The sequence below is a fragment of the Akebia trifoliata genome, chromosome 12, assembly GCF_017979445.1.
Source record: "Akebia trifoliata isolate Shusen 1 chromosome 12, ASM1797944v1, whole genome shotgun sequence".
Classification (NCBI taxonomy): domain Eukaryota; kingdom Viridiplantae; phylum Streptophyta; class Magnoliopsida; order Ranunculales; family Lardizabalaceae; genus Akebia; species Akebia trifoliata.
The window spans coordinates 726726-750231 of NC_141386.1; the positions used below are offsets into that span (position 1 = coordinate 726726).

At 35.8% G+C, this 23506-nt stretch overlaps 2 protein-coding genes across 4 annotated transcripts; both read left to right on the forward strand.

The window, feature by feature from the left end:
* Positions 1–607: 607 nt before the first annotated feature.
* LOC147388457 (6-phosphogluconate dehydrogenase, decarboxylating 3, chloroplastic) lies at positions 608–2540 on the forward strand. Its single transcript, XM_086419907.1, has one exon. The coding sequence runs from the start codon at positions 720–722 to the stop codon at positions 2205–2207; it is 1488 nt and encodes a 495-aa protein (XP_086276033.1). The 5' UTR covers positions 608–719; the 3' UTR covers positions 2208–2540.
* Positions 2541–8209: 5669 nt separating this feature from the next.
* On the forward strand, positions 8210–20967 carry LOC147388458 (PHD finger protein ALFIN-LIKE 3-like). 3 transcript variants are annotated; one of them, XM_086417865.1, is made up of 6 exons: positions 8210–8343; positions 8474–8605; positions 8709–8741; positions 15476–15704; positions 18496–18625; positions 19661–20127. In XM_086417865.1, the coding sequence occupies exons 2-6, from the start codon at positions 8506–8508 to the stop codon at positions 19925–19927; spliced, it is 759 nt and encodes a 252-aa protein (XP_086273991.1). In that variant the 5' UTR covers positions 8210–8343; positions 8474–8505; the 3' UTR covers positions 19928–20127. The 3 variants fall into 3 exon arrangements, with proteins under 3 accessions (XP_086273991.1, XP_086273993.1, XP_086273992.1); XM_086417866.1 differs by adding an exon at positions 20259–20967 and having other exon boundaries at positions 8325–8605; positions 19661–19914; XM_086417867.1 differs by having other exon boundaries at positions 8323–8605; positions 19679–20127.
* The last annotated feature ends 2539 nt before the right edge of the window (positions 20968–23506 follow it).

Sequence of the window (23506 nt, forward strand, 5' to 3'; positions counted from 1 at the left end):
GATATAGGTTGAAGAGGGGGTAATTTAGGTCATTTACTATTGGCCTATTAAAGAAGACCAAGGTCAAGGGATATGCCATCAATTTAAAGAAAATATCTCAAATATTCATCCAAACTTGGAGATGTACCCGTGTAGGACAAAACGTTGACCAAATGGTTGGCAGCCTAGTTGACGGTGGAGATAGTCCAATCTTGCTGATCTTTAATGGTCAACTGATCTAACCGTCTAGATTGATTAGAGTGTACGATGCTTGTATGATTGCACATTAACCACCTTTTCATGGCCGCCAACCAAAAAGCCCAACTACAATTGACATTTCGTGATTAGTTCTCAGTTTGGTGGCTCTGTAGGCACCATCAATCAACCAATCAATTTGTTCAGAAAATATGAACTAAGGAGGACATTTCATTGGGCCCACTACTACATTCATGGTTTCTTAGCCACGTGTATGAAATCGCATTCCATGCACTACTAAGTTTTTTACATCCAGTATCACTATATAACTATTTCTCAAACAAATCAAAAAACAATTATCAAGTACAGCCCGAAGCATCGTCACTATCGTCACCTAATTGTAAACTGCCCTTTCGATACCTCGATGGGTCCGTCAAAGCCAATAAGATTTTTTCTAAATAAAATTCTCAGAACTCTCAACTTCCATTACCAATCTTCATCTCTTTCTGTGCTAAACCCTAACCCTAATTTTCTTCTTCTCCGCCATGGAAGCATCTTCAGCTCTCTCACGAATCGGCCTCGCAGGTCTAGCCGTTATGGGCCAAAACCTTGCCCTCAACATAGCCGAGAAAGGATTCCCAATTTCTGTCTACAATCGAACCATCTCCAAAGTCGACGAAACCCTAGATCGTGCCAAGAAAGAAGGAGACCTCCCCCTCACTGGCCACTACTCTCCTCGTGATTTCGTCCTCTCAATCCAACGGCCTAGATCTGTCGTCATCCTCGTCAAAGCTGGTTCCCCAGTCGATCAAACTATATCGGCTCTCACTGAGTTCATGGACTCGGGAGACACTATCATCGATGGTGGTAACGAGTGGTACGAGAATACTGAGCGCCGTATGCGCGAAGTAGCCGATAAGGGTATTTTGTATCTCGGGATGGGCGTCTCGGGTGGTGAAGAAGGTGCCCGTAACGGTCCCTCATTGATGCCTGGTGGGTCCTACGAGGCGTATACGAACATCGAAGATATCGTGAAGAAGGTGGCTGCGCAGGTCGAGGATGGTCCCTGTGTGACCTACATCGGTGAAGGTGGTTCGGGGAATTTTGTTAAAATGGTTCATAATGGAATTGAATACGGTGATATGCAATTGATTTCGGAAGCTTACGATGTGTTGAAGATCGGTGGTGGGTTGTCAAATTCGGAATTGGCAGAGGTTTTCGCCGAATGGAACAATGGGGAGCTTGAGAGCTTCTTGGTTGAGATAACGGCAGATATATTTAGGGTTAAAGATGGGTATGGAGATGGTGAATTGGTGGATAAGATTTTGGACAAAACGGGGATGAAGGGTACGGGGAAATGGACCGTACAACAGGCGGCGGAGTTATCCGTTGCAGCACCTACAATTGCGGCTTCATTGGATTGTAGGTATTTGAGTGGGTTGAAGGAGGAGAGAGAGGCAGCTGCGGCAATATTGAAGGAGGCGGGGATGAGTGAGGAGGTAGGATCGATTAGGTCGGGAGTCGATAAGAAGAGATTGATTGATGATGTGAGGCAAGCGTTGTATGCGTCGAAGATTTGTAGTTATGCTCAAGGAATGAACTTGTTAAAAGCGAAGAGTGTCGAGAAGGGGTGGAATTTGAATTTGGGTGAATTGGCGAGGATTTGGAAAGGTGGGTGTATTATTAGGGCTGTGTTCTTGGATCGGATCAAGAAGGCGTATCAACGGAACCCACAATTGGCGAGTTTAATTGTTGATCCGGAGTTTGCAAGAGAGATGGTTCAGAGGCAAGCAGCTTGGAGGAGAGTTGTGGGGTTGGCTATCCAATCTGGAATTAGTACTCCTGGGATGTGTGCTAGTCTTGCTTACTTTGACACGTATAGACGTGCAAGACTGCCCGCAAACCTTGTCCAGGCACAGAGGGACTTGTTTGGAGCACACACTTATGAGAGGATTGATCGTCCAGGATCGTTCCATACGGAGTGGACAAAGCTTGCTAAGCAGAGTAAGGCTGGTGTGGGTGCTTTTCACTGAGCTTCACTCAAACTTTCTCATTTGTAGTTGGTATGAATTGAGGGTTGATGGTTTTGAAAAAAAGAAAAAAAAAAAGAAAAAGAAAAAGGTAGGCTTCACAATTATTGTTATGCCTTGCCTGCTATCAATAAGTGGTGAATCTGCCTTATGAGGTAGACTAGATTGATTATGTTTTTTTATGACTTTTTCTCCGTAAGTAACCTTTGAGGAGATAAGAGTTTTTTCCCCCCCTGCCTTTTCTGTGTTATGGTTTTTCTGGTCCTTATTATCATGCAAATGTATTTTTTAGCAATTTTCTATTCAATGAAGGAGTTTATGAATAGTGTTGTTTTTTTTGGGGGGTGTACATCGCGAAGTATGTTAACAAATAGATCTAGAGATATACATATTTCTTTAAATTTGTGGTAAAAGTAGAATTACCTTTTTAGAAGAGGAACAAGAGAGTCTTCCAAAGAGTGGAATTTTCTTTTCAGGATATTAGATTGTTGATTCTTGGGTTGCTATTTTTTTTTTTTGGGTGCAAACTATTCTTTGAGTTCAAATGTGTATTTTTTGAAGAATTTGTTTTTAGGTGGGAATTTGTGTGCTCTATGTAGTTCTTTCTTCATTTTAGTTGTATTTCTTTTCTTTTAGGTCGGTCATCTCGCCTGCCTTGTACAGTCTTTTCTTCTTCAGAAATGAAATTTATACTTATCAATTTTATTTATTTATTTATTGTCGATGGACTTACTCTAGTCATTTCTTACCATTTGTTCCTCTTTGTTTTTGCCCTTGCTCTCACCACTTTCGAACTCTAAACTTGTGCCAAAGCACTCCTCAAATTGTATTGTCGTTGGTCTTTGTTGTATGTGCCCAAACCAGCTTTTTTCGAACGTCCTTTGTTTTATCATGTGTTGAGGCATTTCCTAGCTTTCCCTGAATGTGCCAGGTCTGATTTTTTTCATCTTTCCTGTTTGCCGCCCTACAATCAGCTCCACAAGGCATAGTTAGTATAGTTTTCTTGTAAAAAAAATTCCTTCAGTTTGATGGATACATGTTGACCACATAACACTCCAGAAGCACATCTCTGCTTTTGTCATCCTTGTCAATTATTTACCATTTGAAAATGGTTATTTTGGGTATTTAATGCCACAAAAGTATTAGTTCACATCTCATCTCTTGGAGTATTAATGCTTGCACTCTTTATGTTATGCCATGGTCATACTTCTTTTGAAACCCTTAGTTTTTAGGTATCTTTTTATAGTTCTAGTTTTGCATTCAGTCCTTGTCCAATCTCATCAACCAACAGTAAAGGCAGGTATCGATCCCAAGTAACAATGCAAGTTTCTTATGTGTTCTCCTTGGTCTAGTTTCAAATCCATTATAAATTTATCAGTTGCTTGATACAATTTTACTTCTTTAGATGGCACGATATGGGCTATCATGGTGGAAAATTTCAGTGATGGCAGGGTAGATTATTAATTTATTTTTTTTAATTGATGATTCATGCTTGATGAATGTATCAATACCTTGAAGCAATCATTTTCCATGATTTGGGATGATTTGATCATGTCATTTTTTTTATTCCTCTTTATTATGTCATAAATTATTTTGGTTGATTGTTGATTTCCAATCTACAGTTGTCAATAGAGCTCTCAATAGGAGCCTAAAGAGGAATGACATACTACCTTATGGTGTTCTCTTGTGAAAACCCACTTAACTGTAGAGTCGTAATGCTATTAGATATGTGCATAAGTGTGTAATGGAACAAATTTGTAGGATTTTGCCCTGTTTTAACTGCATTAATCAGTTGGTTTTGGTTCCTTATCTTAAATTGGTTCTCTGCACTTCCTATCCGTAACATGTACATGATGCACATGTGTGCACTAGTTGCTTGAAAAGATCTTTAGAACATGAGCTCTTATTCTTGTAACAGGGGTAACTCCCCTTTGTGTGTGTGTGCCTGCACGAGATTGTATGTGTGTGAGAGAGAGGGGGGGTTGGGGATTTCTTTCCTTGTTTGATTCTGGTGGTCGAATTTGAGGTAAGAAATAACAAAGTTTTTATTGTCAATTAGGTCTTTCTTTTTCTGGGTTTGGATGACTGGCCGTTAAGACTTTCGAAGGGCCTTGTTTGCGAATGTAAAAATTTCCAGAATACATACTAAATTATCGATTGATGAGAGTTGCTTTATGAAAAATAGCTTTTTGTGGAAATGTTAATAATTATTAAAAGTTTTGGCAATGATATATTCGTCATTAAATTTCGGCAATCATATTTTCTTACCATTATATCGTGAATAAAGAAGCTTTTGGTGTTTTTGATCATTATCACTAAAGAAATTATGTAATTTTGAAGTCATGTCAGATTTCCACAAATGCTAGAAGTCAAAACCCTAGAAATATGTTTTAGTCAATTTCTCTTATTCCTTGCTAATTTTTAGTTTCTTATAGAAGTGGGAAGTATTTGGCATTGTTTTGCCGAAGAATAATGCTGAAGTGACCTCAAGCTGGAACCTCATATTAAACCTCATGACGTGAAAGTGGATAGGAACCATAGATACATTTCATCAAAATATGAGCGAAAAAGCATCTATAGTTCTTATCCACTTTCACGTCATGAAGTACGATATGAGATTCCAACTTGAGGGCACTCTAGCACAACTCTGCCAAATGATAATTTATAATTTGACTAATGCTAGAGTGACCTCAGTGGAGCGCACATAGAGGACATCTTGACATGGTGGCGTGTGCATGCATTTTCTCTGAGATACAAGTAAAATATGCATCTTCGAACATGCGCATGCCATTAGGTCAATGTGTCTCCCATGTGTAATAATTTTTAAATAAAAAAAATGTGAAAAAGGGACTGTGAACATGTTCCCAAATGCAAGGTGTCACTAGCTTAGATAGTTTGACTTCAGTTCCTATCATCACGGAGTTAAAGATCACATTAAAAAACAGGTTTACCAACCGAAAAAAAAAAAAAATGTTCATGAGCGGGCAGTTTTCTGATGCCATGTTGAATATGAGGTCATGACTTGGCCCTGACCTAGATTAGATTTGGGTAGTAGATTAGGCCATTAGGTATGGGCCAGGCTAGGCATCATTCAATTAGGTATGGAGTTGATGTGGCAAGTGTTGGGCTTTATGGAGCCTAGTTATGTTTGATCCGGTTGACGACCTTACCCGACCTGAATAATGTTTGCGTGGTATTTTGGTGGGATATTTTCTGAGGCTTACTCCATAGAGTGGAGGCTTGGGCCGATAGGCCCAAGTCGGAGCGCTCATGAATAAGCCTCCTGCCCCCGGAAAAATTTTTTGGGCTCGTTTTGTAACCCATTGTGTATCTTGTGCGCAGTATATAGAAGTCATTTTTGGTGATTAGGGTTTTTTAAGGTTTTGGTTGTCGTCTTTGAAACTTGAACCTCACTTTGTAATTTTTCTTGAAAATAGTGAAATCTCTGCAACTCCGTGGACGTAAGTAAATTGCCGAACCACGTAAATACTGTCTTGTGCGTGGGATTGCTTTCTTTTCGACGTGTGTTTTTCTTTATTTTTGTTTCTCACAGATTGGGAATTTTGGGTTGAATTTCTTATAACAAGCGCACTGAATTGTAGATCTTTTCCTTATGTATCCTGAAAAAAAAAAAAAGATCTATGATTCTGTACACTTGCCATGTCAATTGCATACGTTTTAGCATGCCAATTTATCACAATTCCGTAACTTATATATAGATAAAGAACGGTAACATCTAATGTATCATTGGGATCATTTACATTCTTCTCATACTTTTTCTTTTTGATAATATTTTTTAATTATTTTATTTTTTAGAAAAAATAAAAATATTTTAACACTTGAGCAATAACATTTTTGTAAATATTAAAATTTCATTGATATTTTTATAGAAATTTTTTTATAACATTTATTACTTAAATATTAAAATAACCTTATTTTTTCAATTATATATATATGGGTCCCGTTCAGCAACAAACATTTTGGCAAAACATTTTTCAAAACATGGGTTAGAGGTTTTGGAATGGGCTGATTTTTGGTGAGGATGATCTCTACGGTGAGGAGATCATCCTCACTAAAAATCAGCCCATTCCAAAACTTCTAGCCCTAGTTTACAAGTTGAAAAGTCGTGGACCGTCCATTTTTTGTAAATCATTTTTGATGGGGTTAGAAGTTTTGGAATGAGCTGATTTTTGGTGATGACGATCTCCTCACCGTAGAGATCATCCTCATTAAAAATCAGCCCATTCCAAAACCTGTAACCCATGTTTTGAAAAATGTTTTGCCAAAATGTTTGTTACTGAACATTTCCCTATATATATATATATATATATGGGAAATGTTCAGCACCCTAAGTTTTACCACACACTTTAACAAACGTTTTTTGTCCTACATGGGTTAGAAGTTTTGGAATGGGCTGATTTTTGGTGAGGATGATCTCTATGATTAGAAGATCATCCTCCCCAAAAATCAGCCCATTCTGAAATGTTTAGCCCCATGTTTACACGTTGAAAAATCGTGGACCGTCCATTTTTTGTAAATCATTTTTGATGGGGTTAGAAGTTTTGGAATGAGCTGATTTTTGGTGATGATGATCTCCTCACCATAGAGATCATCCTCACAAAAAATCAGCCCATTCCGAAACTTCTAACCCATGTAAGACAAAACACGTTTGTTAAAGTGTGTGGTAAAGCTTAGGGTGCTGAACGGACCCTCTATATATATATATATATATATATATATATATATATATATGGGTCCCGTTCGCCACCCTTAGTTTTACCACACACTTTAACAAACGCGTTTTGTCTTACATGGGTTAGAAGTTTCGGAATGAGCTGATTTTTGGTGAGGATGATCTCTATGGTGAGGAGATCATCCTCACCAAAAATCAGCTCATTCCAAAACTTCTAACCCCATCAAAATTGATTTACAAAAAATGGACGGTCAACAATTTTTCAACGTGTAAACATGGGGCTAAACATTTCGGAATGGGCTGATTTTTGGGGAGGATGATCTTCTAATCATAGAGATCATCCTCACCAAAAATCAGCTCATTCCAAAACTTCTAACCCATGTAGGACAAAAAACGTTTGTTAAAGTGTGTGGTAAAACTTAGGGTGCTGAACATTTCCCTATATATATATATATATAGATATATGGGAAATGTTCAACACCCTGAGTTTTACCTTTAACAAACGTGTTTTGTCCGACATGGGTTAAAAGTTTTGGAATGGGCTGATTTTTAGTGAGGATGATCTCTATGATTAAAAGATCATCCTCACCAAAAATCAACTCATTCCAAAATTTTTAGCCCCATGTTTATAAATTGAAAAATCATGTCCATTCCAAGAATGATGTTGCACTTGTGTTTGTGTTTTTGAAACTTCTTCAAGCTTCTCTCCTTTGAGTCCTACACCTTAATATTTTAAAGGGTGGAAGGAATCCTTCTTGTTACAACCCACGTGGCATTTTGTATTTATTTTAATCCCTATATTTTTATTAATATTTAGAATACCTCCTCCAAAATGCCACTTGGTGTTTAAAGGAGAGGGTTCCTTCGAAATTTTGAAGTGGATGCTCATTTCAAAGTTTTTTCCCTCTCCCTCAAATGCCAACGAGCCTACTTTACCTCGGACACACCCCAACAAATCTCTAGGAATTTTACTGATCCCTAGGACCATATATTTCTAATAGGTCCTAATTCAGTAAATCTTGATTGGAAAATATTAAAGTCAACTCTAAGAACGGCTATGATAGGAGCTGATACCCTAGGGATTTCCACTAGAAAGAATCTCTATAAACCTTTGTTTTCAATTCCATCTCAATCGTGCTTTGACGGTTTACATCAAACATTCGTTCGAAATTAGAACAAATCCAAAATCATTCTACAAAAATACAAACCATTATTAGTAAAAACGTCTGAAAATATGACACGTGGAATAGATAAAGAAATTGTGTCCAACTATAAGTGGTGCTTAAAACCCTAAAGCTTCACACCCACTTAAAAAGAGAAAAACTAAAACAACACCTACGGCTCACATTAGCCTTATCATCGTTAATATCTCAATCCGGTTTGTCGGACATCTCACCAATTTCTCAAATCCAGTTAAGCATTCTATTTCAAACGCGATTCAAATCCGTGAACGCTTCTCTCTCTCTCTCTTCTGCATTTATTTCCTTCGAATCCCGCCAAGTACCCCTGTCAAAACTATCTATTTACGTTTCTGTCCTTTTTTGCTCAGCATCTTCAGTCTTCTTCTTTTTTCAAGGTTTCAAAGCTGAAAGAAACAGAAAGAGAGAGATGGACGGAGGCGCTGGACAGTACAATCCAAGAACAGTGGAGGAAGTTTTTAGGGATTTCAAGGGTCGAAGAGCCGGAATGATTAAAGCTCTCACCTCTGGTTCGTTTTTTATTGATTTTTTTTTTTTAGTTTCAATTTTGAATTTAAGGGTTTTGGATGTTTAGTTTTGAATGTTTTATGTTTTTTGGTTTTAATGTTGCAGATGTTCACGAATTTTTTGAGCAGTGCGATCCTGGTTAGCGTTTCTCTTAATTTATTCGATTTTTTTTTTTTTTTGGTGGTGTGATATTTGCATGTTGATTTCTGGATGATGTAGAAGTCATAATGTGGTGGTATTCTCATATTAGGGCTTTTTTTGCGCAGAAATTATTTATTGGTTGTTTGTTCGGTCTAAATCTCTCAATTGTTTACGCTTGAGGATTTTCTTTTGAAGTTTAAATTTCTCTGTTCATGTTTCTGGTAGTTTGTTCGGTCTCAATCTCTGAAGTTGTTTATTTAGTTTTATTTTATTTATTTTTGTTCTGTTTTGAGTATGTTTTTTTAATGCTGAATTGCATTTTTTTTTTTTTTTGTGTGTGACTTTTATGAGAACATGCGGAGGCCAAATTATTAATATGGAGATTGAATTAAAAATTTTTTTTTAAATAATAATGCATATACTTTGTGTTCTCAAAGTAACCTCAAGTAAAAGAAATTATAGGGAACTAATTTTTTTTTTACTAGTGAAACCCACAATTGTGTTTCCTTTTTGTTTTATATAATGTAGATTTATCTCCACATGAAATCAATGGAGTTTGATTTTGTGTCTCCGAAGAAGTCCCAAGTAAAAGAAATTATAAGGATCTGGAATTTTTAGGGATCTAGTAAAAATTCACTTAGAAGACCACAATGCTCTACTTTTTTTAATTGTAAAATGTTTTGAGTTCAAAGAAAACCCCAACGAAAGAAGTAGATCTGAAATTTGTGTGCTTGAAGAAACCCCAATAAAAAAAATCCTTCTTTTCACTCTATAATTACATAAGAAGAGAGTTCTAGCAGACCTACCATATGAAAGTAACACCATCAGTTTTATAGGAACTACAGAGATAGGAAAAAAAAAATTTATGTTGTTGGGTAGAAATATTTATCATCTATGCCGATTTCAAATAAATCTCCTTCAATTTCTAAGCTTTTAATAAAGAAAATCAATTTTCTATAAAAAATAAAATGATTTAGAAGAAAAATCTTAAGAAAAGAAAAATAATGGTTTCTTGCAACTCAAACTCTCAGAGAGAAGAAGCGGAGAAGATGAATTGAGTACAAACCCTAACAATCTCATGCTCTTTTGACCAAAATACCTTTTATTTCGAAATCCCCCAGAAATTGCCGAGTAAATTTAAATCGAGTTAGTGCTTTTTAAAATTATTACTTGTTGAAGAGTATAACATGTTAAATTTTTAATAAAACTGTGAAGGAAAACACTTTTCTTACTAATATAGTAAGATTTCAAGTCTTACCAAGGGTCGTTAAGCTCAAATGAATTACCAAATTGACAATCCTTATCCGAAAACACAACCCTCTCGATTTCATGGAAAAACTCAGACTCAAAATAATAAAATCAAACAAATAAAATTGTTGAACTTGATCCAAGGTTTTGAAAATGGACAGTCATTGAACCCCCACCGAACTCCCAACTTCCAACTTAAGATTTAACAGTGAAAAAAAAACTTTTTTAAGGTGTCCCCCCCCCCCCCCCCCCCTCTTCCCCCTAAAGTTGATAGAATTTTGTCTTCTACATCTTTATAGCATTGGGTCATGTTTTTGGATGCCATGAGGTGAGCTCAACATTCCTTAGTAAGATTTCAAATCTTATTAAATTAGTAAGCCTAGCCTTACTCTAACTGTGAAACAGTTTTTCTTTCTAATGATTTTAAATATAAAAGAGAGATTTACCAGCAATTTTATTACCAAAACTCCCTTACTTTATAAAGTTCGTTACTGAACAAAGCTTACTTTATGAATCAGGCTAGAATGACTAACTTAATAAAGATTTCAATCTTACTAAGGGTTGTTGGGCCCATATGGATTATCTAATTGGCAATCCAACACCACAACCTTCTAGATTTTGTGGAAAAACTCAGATTCAAAGAAAAAAAAATATAATAATAATAATAAAATCTTTTTGAGCTTGATCGAAAGTGTTGAAAATGGGTGGCTATTGAACTCTCAAATTTAAAGCTAAGGTTTGGGGGGTAACAAACTTCGTATAAAAATTATTGTGGGGGCCACACATACCGTCCACATGTCACTCAACCCATGAAACTGTGAAAAATTATTTTCTTGAGATTTTATTATCTAAATAAAAAATTTGTGGGGGCCACCAGGCCACACCATCCACCTCCACATGAAGTTCAACACTTCATATTGAGTTAAATGTATATAAAAAATGTTTTGTGGGGCCATGGCCCCCCTTTGTCTCTATGTAGTTCCCCTTTGTCTCTATGTAGTTCCGCCTCTGCATCTGTAGAAGAAATATTTAGTTTTTAAATTGAGAGTAGTAGAAATTCATCTCGTTGTTAAAAAGTGTTTGTTTGTCCTTCTATGTTGCAAGGGCATAAACACCTATAGTCCTAGACTCGAGAGAAACCTAGAGTACAGTGTGGTGGTTGTTTAAAGATTCGTACTTTCTTGGAGTGTTTTGGCTGAGAAATTTTGGTTTCAAGCAAGACTGAAACAAATAGTCTTTATTTTTCTCGTAACTGAGACATTGCCTAGATGAGATTTTAAATCTTGGATTGGGTATCTTGGCTAATTGCGAAATACACACGTGGTAGTTGTAGATTATTTGAGAGATCTAAATGGTTGCTTGTTGGTGACATGCGGAGCATCATGGATCAAATCAAAGATTCTCATTTTACAAATCTATACATTTATATGATAAAATAAAATTAATCATACCTTGGGATTATCTTTATTGATAAACCATTTCCTGAAGATGATGAGGAATGGCACAACAGCTGCAATCGTTTTTACAATCTTGGAATCCTTGATCTTCCCTGCAGATATTCCCAAACTTTAAACGCACTAGGCACCAAGAGATTGTGGGGGTAACAGTTGTTTAACAAGGGAGAATTGATTTTCACATTTATGTGAATTTATTGAAGTATTTTTATTTTAGTTTAACGAGGAAACACCTCACTTGGATGTACATAAAAAATGTGTTTTTACATATTTATCGTTCAACCCCGGGATTTTTCATTTGTCCTCCTCGGTGAGAGGGGGAAGCACCGGGGCAAGGTCCATGATTAAGCCATTAGTGGTTGAGAAAAAGTGAGCAACAAGCTATTGCTGCAACAAGCGGAGCTTTACGAAGTGAGCCGTTCTAGCCAGCAAACAGAGGCCCCCTACTTATTTAGCTCACTTTGTTTAATGAGGTGAGCCTCTTGCATGGATATAGTTAGTTAGTTTTTTTTTTTCTTTTTCACATTAGTTAATGAAATTCCTTAAGTCTTTGATTTATGAGAGAAGTTTCTCATATACGAACATGCACAATAAATAGAGAAGAAGATAATTCTTTAAGCTAATTTATTAATGAGGAAAGTCTTTCATTTTCATGTATGCATATGTATATATTAAATAGAAAGAAAATATTGTGAGTTATTATTATTATTATTATTATTTTTTTGCCTTTAACAAAGAAACCTCTTTCATAAACGTATGTTGTTTCACATTTATGAAGAACACTTTAATGTATGCACATGATAAAAAAGATCTTACATTTATTAATGCGGAGTCATATTTGTTAAATTATTTTTAATAATTATGCATACGGTTTTTCTTTATAAGCTTAATTAAATATCAAGGTCATAATAAAAAATAACTCAATATCTTATTTTTCTTTATGAAAAAACTCTCACTTGCGCTAATAAGTATGAGTTCTGGGGTAAGAAGTGCCACTTGGCTTAGTGGTAGATGTGTAGAGAGTTGTTCTCACGTCCTATGTTCAAAACCTTTTGAACCCATACTTCTTATGCTTAACCACTAACCATATTACCTGTCACTAACCACTAATCAAGCATTTACCTATCAAAAAAAGTATGAGCTCCGGGGTGGAATCTCCATGGGTTGAGAGTATGTACCTATACCCATTGTTATAATGCAAATATCATCATGTCATTGCATTTCACCCCATAACATGATCGATACATAGTGTACTAAAAAATAAATTAACCCACTCTTGTAATCACATTGTGATTAGAGGTGTCAATGGGTACCCATTTAACTAGAATCAGAACAGTGGCCCTAGATCCCTTTTTATTGGAATTGATTAGAGTTAGGTCTAAAAGATTGAATTGATTGAGAATCAGAACCAATCTATTCTGCAAGTCGTGTACCTGTGGTATTCCATTTGAACCAAATATATTAGTAATTTATCAAAAATCCTAACAAAAGCAACAACAATTGCTTCTGTAACTTGTAAGATTTATAGCCATTTTCATTCCTTATTTATTTATTTTTCTTTTTTAAACTTTATTTGCTATTTTTCTTTTTCTTTTTTTGATGGGTAAGTTGGACTTGAACCCACGACCTCAAAGTTGCTTTGCAATGTGTCAAACCTACTGAGCTATGGGTCTAAGCCCTTTGCTACTTCTATTTTTGTTCTCAACCTAGATATCGTTTATGGTTTTTGTAGCTTTAATATTATATCTCAAATTAGATTAGGAATTTAAGTACCCATTTGGAACCTGAAATCAGGAAAGTTTAATAATTCCGGTTTTGATTCCTTTCGGAATCGAACTAAAACCGATCCATTAACCCCTTAATCGCGATCCTTCCACATCTCTCAAGTATCCTATTAAATGTTATATTATCTAGGACATTAGGATCTTGATGAGTTTTCCACCATCTCTCAACCATTTGATCAATGATGAACGACAAAAAATATAAATATATATGTATAATTTAAAAAAATATATATATTTGATTAAAAAATCATTTGATGAAATCTTGTCAGCCAACATTTTACTTATTCGTCCAAATATTAAAATAATTTGAGATGTTAAAATACATGGAGATGGTCACCATGACACTTATGAGTTGAACTAGATCCCCAAAATACCTAGGATATGGGCAATTAAAATCTCAAGCTTTTGGACAATCGAAGTATCATAATTAAAAATTACAGAATCCCATATGATTATCAGTTTAATGGATCAATGTTAATACACACAGAGAGATCATCATAAGCCTCATTCAATGATGTCAAGAATTGCATGTGACCAATGACATATCTAGTGGGAGAAAATTGAGAGGATTTTTTGCATAATTCTCCAAAATGTACCAACATACATTCACATACAATGAGACCTTCTTGTCCTCAACGGAAAAAACTAGAATACATAAAAAAAGATTATCGTGTATTTGAGGGTCATGAAAAATGAATTGTCCTTAATCTGATGTCATATAGTTTGGTCATAATTTGAGGTTTACAAGGATTCGATGCATTTACCATGGCACAAAGTCACCTACAATGTTACCTTAGAAAAGATACATATCTCATGAGTGTCAAAACTAGTTACTCATAATACAAAATGATAGGACCTATCATATTATTTTTTATTATAAAATTTGAATTGCACCTTGTAAAGATTGCCTACGTACTTAAACAAGGATCAGTCCTTAAGTAGTTCATGGATGTAAGATTGTCCCAGATAAAGATTGGCCTGTACTGGCTTAGGTTTATAAACTCACTTCTTTACCTAATTTTTATTAAGTAGAAATGAGCAACCTTCTCAGCAACACCCTCAAGTGGTCTTTTTGCATGTCAGAATTGAATAATAATATTTTTAGGTCTTTTGATTGAATCTTTCAATTATGGGAGTTTCAAGGGTGTTTGGGGGGGGGGGGGAGGGGTCAGGGTAGCATGACTTAGTCACACTCCCACTCCCACCCTTACTAAGGCTAGTGGGCCACACATGAACTGCCACGTTGGCCAAATAACACCTCAGTCCTCTAGAGTTCATGGCCTAGATCATATGGGAAGGAAACTTTTTTTGGCTTAATTAAAGCCTTTGAATATGGATGGCCGCTGAACTCCCAAATTTAAAATTCAAATCCAACGGTGAAAAATTATCATATTTATATGTTTCTTTTAAAGTTCTTAGAATTCTGTTTTCTACTTTCCTGCAGCATCTGATCATGTTTTTGAACACCACATGGAGGTGTGATTAGGGAACTTTTCTGACTAAGTTCGTCAGGAAAGAGTATTTACTGTGGTACACTGTTACAACTGTACTACACCGTCTCTGATCTAATAATTTATTAAGAAGTCTGCTTGATAACATACTTTGATTAATACTTCTTGGGTAATATAAATCTCTTGTGAATTGTGATTGCATGATTGCTTTTATACATATTATTTTAAATTTTTTTGCATGCTGTGTAATTCTCCTCTCGTTCTGTGCTCTTTGGGCTGGCCATCTCGACCACCCTTCTTTCTTTCCTCTTAATAAAATGCTTTGCTTATCAAAAATATTATTATGAAATTCCATCTGAACCCTATCTTTTTATTTTTTTATTTTTTCTAATTGTTGTGTTATATTTTGGCTCAGTTTGTCGGTGACATGTGGTCACTGAATTTTTCTTTCAAGACATAGGATAAAGTGCAAGTCTTCAGTGTTTTTTCTGCTATAAAATCATGTAGTCTCTTGAATTGGAGGACTTGAGTAACTCTTATCCTACGCTATTTTTAAATCAGTAATATCATAATATTTGATTTAATGTTCCGGTATTGATTCTTTTGAGTTTTGTTTCCCATTTCAAACCTGAGGGTGTCCTTCAGCTCCCCTTCTTTTTTGATAGGTGGCATTCAGTTCATCTGATTATATATACTTAGTTATCATTGGTTGCCTTTTCACCTTGTATCTACTTTATGGTTTTTAATTTTTAAATTAATAATTGTTTTCCTTGGTAAATTGTTATAATGTGCAGAGAAGGAGAACTTGTGCTTGTATGGATTCCCCAATGAGCAATGGGAGGTCAATCTACCAGCTGAAGAGGTCCCACCAGAGCTCCCAGAGCCAGCATTGGGTATAAACTTTGCCAGAGATGGAATGCAAGAAAAGGACTGGTTATCTTTGGTCGCTGTCCATAGTGATGCGTGGTTACTTTCTGTGGCATTTTATTTTGGTGCCAGATTTGGATTTGATAAAACTGACAGGTTTGCTTCTTTATTTTTCACTCCAACTTTTCATTATGTGCTCCATTGTGAACCTGTTGGATTTCTAAAGTATCAGCTTTCTTATGCATTATTTTGGATTGTTGAATAGACTGGAAGCAGTGACTTTAATAATTATTACTTAGTAGGGCTTTTAGCAGTTGTCAATATTATACAAAGAAATATATATTATGTAGCAAACTAGAAATGTCAATTGGCTAGTTGTGAATAATCCATGTGACAATGGAAAAAAGGATTCTTCCAGGTCTGCAATGAGGTTTTGACTGTAATCCTTGAAATTTGGGTTGCCTACTCCTAACAGTCAAAGCAAGTCTTCTATTTTTAAGCAAAGGATGCTGTGTCTCTCTCTTTCTTTTATTTTTTGGTTGTGTTTGTGCATGCATGAGGGGACGTGACATAGGTGTGTTTATTTGATGGTGGGTGTTTTGATTGATGTTTACTGTTATATGGTGGGAAATATCCATGTTTTAGTCTATGAATTGTATAGGAAGATGTATGAAAAATTATTATGTATTTTTTGGGCCATGTTCGGTAATTTATGGTTTTTTGGCTTGGCATATATGATGTATTTTTCTCCATGCTCTTAGCTAATTATGGGTAGACACGCACAAATTGGTATTTGAGCTTCAAGGCTCAATTACTATGTGGCCCTTTATCTGGTTTGTGCAAGTGCATAAGACATTTGTCAACGCTTCATGCTCCATTTATCGGGGCAACATTGGAGAATTGGAATCATCTTTCAAAGTCATCTGTGACATGAGCATGACATATAGATGGTGTCAATACCTCGTGCTGACAGAACACATTGAATCTGATTAGTTATAGTCTTTCTCTGCTTTATCTTGATCTACAATTAGTTTGCTGATCTGGTCATTCATTTTTTTTTTTTTTGGGATCTTTTAACACGTTTGAGCAGAACATTATATTTTCCTCTTGATTTGATCCCTTGCAATATGTTTTTTCACGTCCATTTTATATATTGTGGATGGTACCTACCGGATTTTTTTTTTTTGATTAGTCAAAAATCTTTTTTAAAAGCATGGTTGAGGTGACCATGACACTAAACAACAAAAATGAGGGGTAAAAAAATCACAAACTACAACTCAATATTACAAACCCAATCCCACTTTGTTACAAAATCTTCAAAGAAGATCCCTTTTGACTCTTGAAACCTTCAAGATTTTCCTTCTTGACAATTGATGGGATATCATAGTGGAATGTATCTCAGCTTTCGGAGGGCCATCCTCAGTTCGGTGAGTTGGAGGCCACAAATGACAATGCTCTGGGTTGGCTCCTAATCTCTATGGGACCCCATGTGAGCAATGGACTTTGGAAGTGTGGAACCTCCACAAAACTATTGGATGTTGTTACTCAAACTTACCGATGTTGGTATAGTGTTACAGGTTTATTAACTTTGACAGTAGATAACATATTTCACTTGGGTAGCAAATTCTTAGGGAGTACGTTGTCAGGTTATGAGCCTTGTGTGACAAAATCAATCCTTATGAGCCATTAGTTTTTTTTTTTTCAACGCTTAGAGAGGCATCGAGTTTTTAAATTCCTTGGAGACTTGAGGGATTAGTTTGAGGCCTCTTTTTCCTGCTTTGGCTCAGACATATTCCAGACATAGGATGAATGACGTCAAGCAATGAGTAGGAAAAAAGTGCCATCTGAGTAGTGCAGTTCATGTTTTGTTTTCATTGCTCCTTATACACAAGGGAGATAATATTTAATAACTCAATCAAATACAGAAAATCTTCCTTGTTAAAACTCCTTTTGTTTCTCTTTTTTTTCCATTTGAACCATAGGACAGTGAAAGGAAGAAGCCTCCATATAATATAATCTTATGAACTGCCCATCTCATTCTATACTGTTAGAAAATGAGATCCTGGCCCTTGCAAGGAGACAAAATTGATACCCTCATGGAACATGCTTTGAAGGATAGAAATATTTTCCAAATACTAGTCCCATAGTATCATAGGATGGTTAGAAAACCACCCATGAACCTCACTGCTGAATATGTGGTCAATACCCCCCCAGGAAAACAAACCCAGATGTGGTTGACTGTTTAATAGCCAATCTGCTATAGACCACCAATCCAACCCAAAACCATTCATTCTTTGGTCTGAGAAGTACATATAACTTGAGCTATGTCGTATTGTCATTTCTTTGCTCATTTGCAATAATACTAGGTTTCTTCTGAACATGGTTTTGCATCTCGTCTCGTCCATGCCAGATACCGAGTCATCTAGGATGAGTTATCCAATACGTTTGAGACATCTCGTCCAAAAATTTGAAAAATGAACGTGGGGTATCGTTCTAAAAATTGACTTGTGTGCCTGTCTCGTTCTTGCCTGATACCAAGACGACTCGGACGAGTTTTGAAACCATGCTTCTGAAGGATTCATGGTTAGAATGTTAATGTGAGAAGAAATTCTTTTGCTATTGCTTTATGGTAGTAGTGTGCTCAAGAAATATTCAGAAAGGGAACAGGTGGGTTAATTTTATTTGTAAACCAGTGATTGTCCATTGGTAGGGAGCAGAGACCTCGAATTTACATTTGATTGAATTGAAGGATGTGAACACAAACTAACAGATATGGATAAAAAGAGTGTTCTAAGGTTCATTTGATGCATAAGTTCAGTAATGTAAAGATTGCATATATTTTGTACAAATTGATTGAACTTTGTTGCATACTAAATAAGGACAAATACTCGGTAAAAAAAACGTACTGGATTCTAGTAGTAAATTCTTGCTGATATTTGTGATGCAGGAGACGTCTGTTCAATATGATAAATGATCTTCCAACAGTATTCGAGTGTGTCAGTGGAAAGAAACAAGTGAGAGAGAAATCTTCAGTTTCAAATCATAGCAGCAGCAAATCCAAGCCAAACTCTAAAGTGGTAAAAATTGTTATACTACATAACAAGTTTTAAATCTTTTAACCTAACCTGAATGACTGGTTGGGTAGGTGATGGGATGTTGTGTCGTGTTGGCATATACTAGTTGAGCTTTGGACTCGCTGATTGTTTGGTATGGCTGGGCCTGTTCAGCTTTTCTATGAGGAGCTCACCTCAAGTTATGGACGTCACCAAAAGTTAATGGGTTGGTTCATAACCTTTGAAAATTGGGTGGAAAATGGATCTGGGCCTTAAAATAGCAGTAACCAACCCTTACCACCAGGTCAAGCTTGAAATTCCACTGATCAGTAAAAGAATGGGCACGATCTCCCATTTATAAGGTCAGATGCAAGACTGCCACCTGGAACCTATAAAAAGAGAGAAAAAAAAAAAAAAACAAGCCAAACTTGACCTTATTATCTTGGTCAGAATTGATCATGATCTTGCCATGTTTATCAAGATTTGCTCTCCATTTTATACGTTTAGAACCATTTAATTTGCTAGAATTAACATTTGAATTCTGAAAATGGGTATGGATTAGGTAAATCCTACAGGATCTTCAGGGGAGAGTTCTGTTTCTACTGACATTTTCATGATAAAAACATGTTCACTTTTTCATGGACATGGAGGCTTATTATTATTATTATTAGCAGTAATAATTAACTTTTTGCAATTCCTATGAGAGATCGTTAAAATCTTGTAGTAATTCTGAGAAACCCTTATGTTTCATTTTGATCTCTTTCCCTGTCCCAAGAACAAAAAAAGAAGTAAAAAAAATGTGAAATTTATATTCCATTCCTTCAACTTGTACACATTGAGTTGCTAGAATGTTAAGTAGTGAGATTTTCTATTGCCACACCAACTTACTAACAGCACCCCAAGATGTGTGTTAATTCTATGGTGATTTACACATGAATTGGGGTGCTATTAGCAAAAGTTTGTGAGACAATAGAATGTCTCTAAATATATCAATAAGTCACTTTATTGAATATGTATAATTTTGCATTTTTATTATTATTCTACTGGCAACAAAACCAGCGGACGTCTGAGTCTCAGGGAAAGTATTCGAAGCCGATGCAACCAAAGGATGAAGAAGAGGGTTTGGATGAAGAGGATGAAGACGAGCATGGGGAGACTCTGTGCGGGGCATGTGGGGAGAACTACGCGTCGGATGAGTTCTGGATCTGTTGTGATATATGTGAGAAATGGTTCCATGGAAAATGTGTGAAGATCACACCAGCAAGGGCCGAGCACATCAAGCAGTACAAATGTCCAACTTGCACTAACAAGAGGTCTCGCCCTTAATGACTGGCCCAGAGAGGGCAGGTTCTTACTCTTGTATTTTGCATGAACTTCACTAACTGTTTAGTCAGTCAGGTTTCTTCTTTTTATCACGTGTCATGTTTGGCACGTCATGTTTACAAGTACTGTTTTGGATTCTCACTTTTGGATATGATAATGCTACTCATCTTTAGGCCTTCAAAATTATTTTCTATATCTTCTAATTGTTTCTGAATTAGGATATAAATATTTTTTGATCTGGATTTTTTTTTTCTTCCCGTTGATCATATTTATTAGGTTATTTGGTCATGCATTTTCTTGATTTATTGTTATTAAGGATCAATTTGGTTTGCAGCACATGAATTGGTCTCACAAATATTTTCAGAAAGCTACTTGCAATGGATACTAAACAGAGCTTCCTTCACTTGTTTATTGTAAGCTTTGTGAATGATCTTGATCGCCCTTTCGACGAGAAAGATTTCACCATTTACTGCTTAAGTGCTCTGGGTTCCTCATATGATACTGCTGCCAATGATCCTGACAAAGGGAAGTCTACTCAATTGTTATGTGTAATTTGAGTTGTTCATATTTTATTGATGCCAACATCTTGATTCTTCTTGCAGAAATTCTTTCTGCCTAGTTCTGTGAAGTCATGGGGGAAAACTCACTGACCCCCAAACTCTTGAGCTCAAGCGCCACCTTGGCTCGATTGAGTTGACAGTGATCATGGAATTCCTTTTCGATGAATCGGTACAGCAATGAAGATGAGATCAAGGTTTAAAATCTCGTCTTGGGCAATGTTTCAATAGGGAGAAAAATTGGGACTCAACCAAGGTTCCCATCATGAGAAATTCTTATGTTTATCACTGAAAGACAATGATTATGAGTGTATTATATGTTGTATTTAAATAGAGTTGTGATAAATTGATGCCCTTGACACGGCATGTGAACAGAATCCATGGTTTCTCTTCACATGTCGCGTCAGTTTGCTACCTAACAGACCTTGATGTGGAATACACATTCTTTTAGAGAGCTGTTATTGGCACGCCAACTTTTACTTATTACACTCCAATTTCTTAAATTATTTATCAGTCCCCAATTAAAGATTAAAACATAACAAAGGTTTGGCTCAAATTGTTATCTCAGCGTTACAAAACATTATAACACACGTTCAAACAATTTTCATGTTTGATTTATTGTGTGGTTGGTACACCAATTTTTAAAAGAAAAATCTGATGATTTATTGTGTTCAAAGGAAGAGAGACTAAATCATGGATTGCAATTTTAGGTGTTGAGATGATATCTAATCATATGTTGCAATTAATAGAATGTTGGGTGTAGTAGTCAAGGCGAATCTCCAATAATAGAGATCCTGAGTTCAAACCCTCTCATTGGCCACCCATAGCGATTTATCTTGACTTACCTAGTATGTGATTTGTGAGGTATTGCATCTACCCTGAGGATTTGGGTGAGATATGGTGCTTTAAAAGGCCAGTTGCCTTGACCCGCTAGTCAGGCCTTCGGATATGGATACCATTTTCATCAATAAGTAAATAAATAGAAATCATATGTTTATATGGTAAAGCACTTCTCACTAAGTAGTTAAAAATGATTGTCAATTTCTTCGCATCCAATCCCTTTGGGATATCAAGTCCCAAGGAAAAAATTTCAACAAATTCAAATATCTAAGATTTTAATTTGAATCTTTTGTCACTCTTATAAAGATTATTCGCCAACTATCATTTGCGATGATGAGCCAACATCCGCATAGAAGGAAGCAAAGATTATTGGTTGATTATGGTTAACTAGCACTTAGCCCCCACTGACCAAAATATCCTACACAAATTACAAAATCATCAAAATAAATATATAAAAATCATATGTTTCCATGATAGGAAATACATCCATTTTATTTTATTTAATCATCAAAATACTCTCAATATATTTCTAGGATTTTGAATTAATGATAATTAAAAGTTTATAAATGCTTTTTTTTTTGTTGTGATAACCGGGTATCCTTGTAGAAAGCGGACTGGGCCCGTATCTGGTCTTTTCCCCTTTCATAGAAAATAATCTTGTCCAAGGACTAGTCCTGGGGAATGTGCAACGCCCACACGTCAATAATATCTTGGGATTGTATAAATGTTATTTTTCTCCAAAAACTCCCATATGAAAAGCACTTTCGAACCCTGAAAAGTAATTTCCTAGACACTACTAAACAATAATATCTCTCTGTGATTTCCTATCAAAATAATTCAAAGAGACATGATTTCATAGAAGCACTTCTGTTGAAAGCTGAGTTAATCGAATACTTACGCCAATGACTCTTTCACGTGGCCCAAAACCTTATCCACTACCACCACCACCACTACCACTACCAAGGCTTATTAAAATGGGAGGAAAACAAGAATGTTGTGTGGGTCCCATCATGAAATCGATAGTGTGCTTTCATGGGACCCACTATTAATTGCTGCTAGGTTTTATAATGAAACAAAACAACCAACTTTCAAGATTCCTTGAACCCGCCAATATTTAAAAGAGAGTTACTACTGCCACACCAACTTGGACTAACGCCACACCAACAGTGTATTCATTCTTTGGTGGGTAATTTTCATGGAGTTGGTGTGGCATTAGTAAAATTTGGTGTGGCAATAACAGCTCTTATTAAAAAAATATAAGCCGTGGCTAAAGACAAGTTATGGACATCTGATTTTGTACCTCATTTTATATATCACATTTGATCATGCAACCCCACTTTCAAAATGGTTGAATCACAATGTTAGAAGTTGGAATCACTATTGATATGGTACTTCACAAACTAGTCAAATATCTGAAATCAAATGGATCACAACTATTAATCATGATAATCTGTTATTATTAGAATGCTAATGATTTTCTAATTCGAAAATTTTCACTCAGACTATACTCGACTGACGTGGTAAAGACACAAAACCATTTATCTTTTTCTTGTGTGTCCCAAAGAAAAAGATCTATTATTTTATACCCTTGCCATGTCAACCGAGTACAAATCGAGTGAAAATTTTTGAGTTAAAAAATCACGGCTCTTATCAGAATAATGGGTTCAGGTCATTGATATTGATGACTTTTGAAGGTTTATTTATTGACTAATGATAAAATGTACGGGATGATGATGTGGTTGATGTGGCAAATGCATTGAACTGTAGATCTTTTTTTCTTGTGTATCTCGAAGAAAAGCATCTACAATTCTACGCACTTGCCAAGTCAACCACGTACGTTTTATCATGCAAGTTTATCACTAACTCATGATTATCTATTTGTTTGAGTAGAAAGTTTCACAAGCTTTGAAGCCCACTGTTTCGTATTGGTTGATGATCCATCCATAGAATAGAAATGCATGTAAGACATACAATGAACATTTCCTTGAACCGTTACATTAGATAATCTGTTATAATTATGGAGAAAAGATGGAAGGCTATATATTGATGACTTGAATTTTGACACATTTGAAGGGAAATTTTAATTATTTATTTATTTTGGGTACACTGTTTCACAAACTTTTTTAAGCCCACTGTTTCACAATTCTCATGGTTTGATGATCCATCCATAGAATACTAGAAATGA